This window comes from Coffea eugenioides, chromosome 8, assembly GCF_003713205.1.
Source record: "Coffea eugenioides isolate CCC68of chromosome 8, Ceug_1.0, whole genome shotgun sequence".
NCBI classification, from domain to species: Eukaryota; Viridiplantae; Streptophyta; class Magnoliopsida; order Gentianales; family Rubiaceae; genus Coffea; species Coffea eugenioides.
Window position 1 is genome coordinate 3183056 of NC_040042.1, and position 5871 is coordinate 3188926.

Genomic DNA, 5871 nt, shown 5'->3' on the forward strand with positions numbered 1-5871 from the left:
TATATGGCGATTATTAAGAAATAAATAAACGATAAAATAGCGGAAGCGTACCTGAATCCATATTGATAAACTTGATACTTGAATCCCTAGAGATTTGGGGTGGCCTTCCAGGTCAACAGGTATTCACCGATCCTTTGAGAGAGGCCTTTAGTTTCTCTCTGGTATCTTTCCTGACGATGGGATATCAGGGAAGAGGTATTTTGTGGTATTAGGGAATACGACAACTAAAACGATACCTGTGACCTGGGGACCATAACCCTATTTATAGGTAACATTCCTGTTACCTTTGGAGCCCTATTTCAGCCCATCATTGAAATAGGAGCCCATAAGTTTCTACACACAAAAGGGCCCACATCCTATTAGATACATTAAACCCAAACTATATTTGATCACTTTAATTGGGTTTAACCTTAATTGACAGTTTGCAATACATAATTATTCACATATAAGTCCAATGTTGGATTAAGGATCCAACAGATGAAATTGCAAGGAATGCATTTAGTGCATGGGACAATCCGGATGAACCAATTGAGTTGTTAACTGAGATGATGAACACTGCCTTTAAAGTTATGATGAACATAATTTTGGGTGATGAAGTTACTTTCTTCAATGTGGAATCATTTTAGATCGTACATGACTATTAACCTCCTGGTTTTGCATAACAACAGATTTTTTTTTTTAAGTCTATTCGAGACCTACCACTCAACATATCCCTCCCCCTACCATCGGAAACTGATCAAGGTCAGAACTACAAAAAAGATGGTAAATTATATAGTTTATCAATTATGTGATAATAGCTTCTGAACTACTAGTGGTGGGGCCAGTGGTCAGGGAGTTAAACTCCCGCTTGATAGACCAGGATTCAAATCTTGGCTGACCTGTTTAGGGTAGGGAGGGAATAGGGAAGTGGGGGAGGATTAAAAAAAAAGTGGCTGCTGAGTAATCTAATCTAAACAAACCATGAGACATGCCTGTATCAACAATTTTGATCTTTTGTGGCAACACACTTTGCTTGCTTTTTTCTCAAGGTCAGTACCAAGTTTATTAGTTTGTGTTTTTTTTTTTTTACTTAAATGAGATTGCCACAGTTGAAGTTTTATTTCCACAGTAATTCTCATTGAAAATGATGAAATTAAAATCTCCAAATAGCATTTGGATTTGGAGGGATAATTTTGGCATTTGGATTTGATATTTTTTGTGGTTTAGATATTCTATCTAGTTTAGTTGATAAGGAAATTGCTCAGGTGGTTGTGAGGCCTGATTCGACTCTCAAATTCTTCCTTATCTGTCCCTTTCCTTTCCTCTTATAAGATTTGGAGTCTCATTTTAGACCAAAGAAAAAAAAGAGGGCACAAATCTTTGCACACACGGAAAAAGAAGCCAAAAGCACAAGATTTCTTTCCTAATTTCAAATTTCGATTTCTATCCATCGCACTAAAACAGACCGAAGTTTTGTGATGAGAAGGATTTTGAAGGAAGGCGGAAGGAGGGAAGAGAAACGCTGTGGAAAAGGGAGAGAAGAACGAACCGATTGGTTTTTTTCCTTCATTATGGCTGTAAAACTTGAGAAAAATGCACGCTTCTAAATTCTGGTAGAGATGTAAATATATTAGTTAAGTTAGTTTACCATCCTATCTGAGAAGAGTATCAAAGTTCCAAATGCGTACATCACATTCCCGCAATCACATAAACTTCTCATAAAAATTTTATTTATTAAAAAAAAAAGGTCTGCAGGATTAAGACCTCTAAATTAGAGGCTTGTTCATTAGGCATGGATGCTGGACTATTAGCTTTGTAGTCTAATTTCAAACCAAAACCAGAGTTCAACCGACATTCCAGATTATGTTGTAATCCTCCATTCTCCCGATTCTGGCTTATTTTGTGCTACAGATCAATTGCAATGATCAGGTAATATCACTCAAGTGAATGAAAGTTTAATCTTACATTTAGCATGTATATGCACATAAATGTAGGATTGAGACTCACCAAAATGTCTCCTTAATTAGCTATTACTTGAACAGAATTTTCACTGACTTTTCATCATGGGCTGATGGCCCTGATGAAAGTGATGATACACTTCTTTATTCTGAAGAAAGATGGCAGAAAATTTTCTTTCCGTATACTTGCAATTTTCTTATTTACTGATTTTCATGGTTTTCAGCAAGCTTTTTCCATCAAGTTTCCTGGAAATAACCAGTCTTATGAAGTCCTCGTGCTGTAAGGTCTTGTAATTTGCTCCATTTTCTTTCACAAGATCAGGTAGAGGACCAATTTTTACACAGATATTAGGACTGTGAAATGCGGCAACTGAAAGTCTTTCTTTCTGGAAATGCACAACAGCTCTATGTTCAATGCTGCAATATTCCCCATTACTCAGTATCTGCATTCAAATTCATGGAGTCAATCAATTCAAATGCAAGTCCTCAACATTCAGAAGCAGGATCATTTTTATTTTTAAGTTGAAATAAGATTCGATGGTTACCTCCATGACATCACCAATGTTGATGATGATGGCTCCCGGAATGGGTTTAATGGGCACCCATTTACTGTTTTTCTTGATCTGTAGGCCCTGAACTTCATTCACTTGAACTAATAAGGTCAGTCCTGTGGCATCAGAGTGAGGAGCAAGGCCAATAACCTTGTCTGCTCGCAAGCATGGTGGGTAGTAATTCATTCTTATTCCTTGAACACAATCTTCATACAAGCTGCTAATTTTTTTGGCATCCAATCCAAGATTCATAGCCATGAGATTAAAGAGACTCATGCAGACTTTGTGCAATTCAGTTGAGTATTCATCCAAGGTTGATCTGGATGGTTTAGACCAAGTTAGAAACTCAAAGTGGAGAGAAATATGTTCAAATTTTTTCTGGTTTAAAAATTCCTTGTGAGCTTGCTATTACTTTGTTGTCTTAATACTGTGCTACCATGAAATCAAAACATTGCTTCAGGGAAAAATTCTTTTCTTTTCCATTAGGGACCTGCAGCAGTCAGTATATTGGACAAAGCTGACTAATGGGAAAGGGAAAGGGAAACAAAATAAGAACTTGAAGAACAAGGATGGCTTTAAGAGAATTTGCATCACGATTTATATGACGTGCTATTTATGTGTACCTGAAAGATTTTGGATTGTTAGGCCAGAATCTCATATTTCTTTGGGAGGTTGGTAAGGAGTAAAGGAAGAGCATGTCACCCCAGTCGAGCTTTTGGTCCTCCGATATGACAAATGCTTGACCATACCCTTCAAGATCAATTGGCAGTTGTGCATAGATCATCTTCTGCTCTAATGGCAGCTTGAAGAAGTCCTCTACGACAACCTTCATTTTCTCGATTGCTGCTGTTGCTCCATGATTGATTAACTGTTTCAAGATTGAATTACACAAACATAATTAGGAAGCAAAATCGTAGTTATATAGCGTAAGCACGTAGGAACAAAATTCTAGAGTATGCATTTTACCCAAGAAAAGACTATGACGGTTTGAATTGGTGAGCATAAAAAGCTTTCCTGATTTTACCTGAAAGAAACCCCATTCTTTGCATGCCTGGTGAAGTTCTGCCATTTCATTTTGGTTATCTACATGGTCTGTTGCAAGCTTGCTCATATCAATGACTGGAATTTGTAAAGATTCATCAACTGAAACTTCATCAGGATTAAGTTCAGGTCTGATGTATCGGTGTGGGATTTCTTTCAAGTTATTAGAAGCTAGTTTTTGTACATTCTTAACTGGGAGCGAACCACCAAGGTCTTTTCTGGTGCTAGCCACCTTAGTCTCCATTGCTCGTTCATATGTTGGACATCAACCAGTGACGGATTTAAGGTTGGGGGCAACGGTGCCACTATCTCCCATAAATTCCTATAGTATCCATAAAATTTTAATATAATCTCAAGCGTGTCTCCAGAGTTTTCTTATAAAAGAAGTGAAAAATTATGTGGTACTTTAAGTTGGTTCATAAACTAATATTCTAAAAGGATATGTGGACCACAAAGTTCCATTTCAAATAAACTAAAAATAGGATTTTCATTTCAAATCGTTGATGAATTTTTTTTTTTTTGTTTAAAAAACTAAAAAAAAAAGGTAGGTAAAAAATAGTATTGTTTTTGTTCCCACCGAGAATTTTTTTAGCTCCGACATCAACTCCTAAAGTTTTATATGTAGCAATCCCTTTCGTCACTTTTTCACTTTGCCTTAGCAGTATCAGAGAAGAATTATTTGACTCATATTGTTTGTTTGATTAATTGAGATTGTACTGCGAGGTTATTTTAGATTGATATGTCGTATTTTGGTATCACTTCATTTTCTTGTTTGAGAATGCAGCAGCCTTGGAGACAACGTTGGCATCTATGGAAAAGACAATAAGCTAGTTGGCGTAATTATAACTTCGTAAATTTAACAATTAAGGAAAAAACAACATGGACAAGTGTTTCTCTCGTCATAAAGCTATTGTTTTACCCCTTTGGATCTTGCAACTCTTGCATGATAAGGCAGTTCACCGTTCCATCGTCACGGTCTAAGAACATTACATGTGGCACACCTAAAACTTGAGAGCTCCAGCTCCAGCTCCTAATTTTGGCATGTTCCATCATCAAGGTGCAAGAACATTACATTTGGCACACTTGAGAGCTCCAGCTCCTAATTTTGGCATGAAAAGTAGATTGAAGCCAAAATGTGAAAGGGACATTTGCCAACTGATTACTGATAGAGAGTGGATAATAAGAATTTTATATGTATTCTTGGGTTATATTTATGTTTTATGGACTCGAATTGATGTTGCAGGGATTGATTTGAGCGGTTGAAGGAATTGGATGGAAAAGGTGAGAAGAATTCAAAATTCGAGGGCCAATGGACAAATTTTCAGAAAGTGCACGAAGTCTGGCGCCGGACATCACCAGAAGTTTGATATTGCGAATTGAAACATAAAGACCGGCTCTGGACTTCAAGCCGGACATTGCACCGGTCTTCATTGGACAGCTTTTGTACATTTTTTTCGTCTACAATGATAAACCTATTCCAAGGGGGATTCGAAAGCAATATCTAATAACTATAAATAAAGGTTCTTGAGGTCCTTTTTGGGTGAGAAAAACATTAGTTTTAGCAACAGCAACACATTTTTTCATCTTTTCTCATAGTTTTTCTTGGAGATCAAGATCAAGTGTGAGCGAGGGGAATCAAGGAGCGCAAGGGAGAATGTTGGAACCGAGCACTGAGAAGTTCCTCTGTCTCAATCTCTCTCATTTGTATTACTTCTTGAATTGGTGTTTAATTTCTTCATTATGTTGCAGTAAACTTATTCTAGGGTTAGGGTTCTTATGAAGGAGAATTGATTGATTCTTTCAATTAAAGTTCTTGTATTTTGCTATGATTTATCTATCTTGATTTTAATTATGTATTTATGCTTAATCACCATGAATATGATTTTAGGGTTTATATTGAATTGAGAAAGGAGATACAATCACGCATTAGATAGATAAACATACTTTGCCTAATCACGAAAGTAGGTTAGGAATCATATATTACGTTGATATTACCAAGGTTCTTAAAAGGTCTAATGGAATATTTGTGGTCTCAAGAGAGATGTAAAATTTGAGGTCTCGAGAGAGATGTAAAATTTGATTAGGCACACTTAAGATATATCGAGAGATAATCTGAAATATAATTATGTGATGCGTTCATAGTTTGACACGAAAATAATTTGGAAATTAATTCAAACTCTAGATTAAAACTTGAACCCTAGGCTTACTCAACTATTGTCTTTTTACTTCTTATTAGCTAGTCAAATAAATTGATAGTTCTTCCTTGATAATTCAATTTCTCTATGAGTTTACCCTTTTTCTGAAAATAATTAAAGTATAGGAATTTGTCTCATTCCGATGGA

The 5871-nt window shown here is 36.2% G+C and overlaps 1 protein-coding gene across 1 annotated transcript; it reads right to left on the reverse strand.

The window, feature by feature from the left end:
* Positions 1-2134: 2134 nt before the first annotated feature.
* Positions 2135-3773, reverse strand: LOC113779530 (S-norcoclaurine synthase 1-like). The gene is made up of 4 exons (XM_027325122.1): positions 3513-3773; positions 3112-3356; positions 2483-2807; positions 2135-2380 (listed from the first exon to the last, which is right to left on the reverse strand). Exons 1-4 carry the CDS (start codon positions 3771-3773, stop codon positions 2135-2137), a joined length of 1077 nt encoding a protein of 358 aa, XP_027180923.1.
* Positions 3774-5871: the final 2098 nt, after the last annotated feature.

Coding starts and splice junctions, on each gene's coding strand:
- LOC113779530 (XM_027325122.1), bottom strand. CDS start 3,773: ATGGAGACTAAGGTGGCTAGCACCAGAAAAGACCTTGGTGGTTCGCTC. Junction 3,357..3,512: donor AAGAATGGGGTTTCTTTCAG/GTAAAATCAGGA, acceptor ATCTTGAAACAG/TTAATCAATCATGGAGCAAC. Junction 2,381..2,482: donor ACATTGGTGATGTCATGGAG/GTAACCATCGAA, acceptor ATTTGAATGCAG/ATACTGAGTAATGGGGAATA.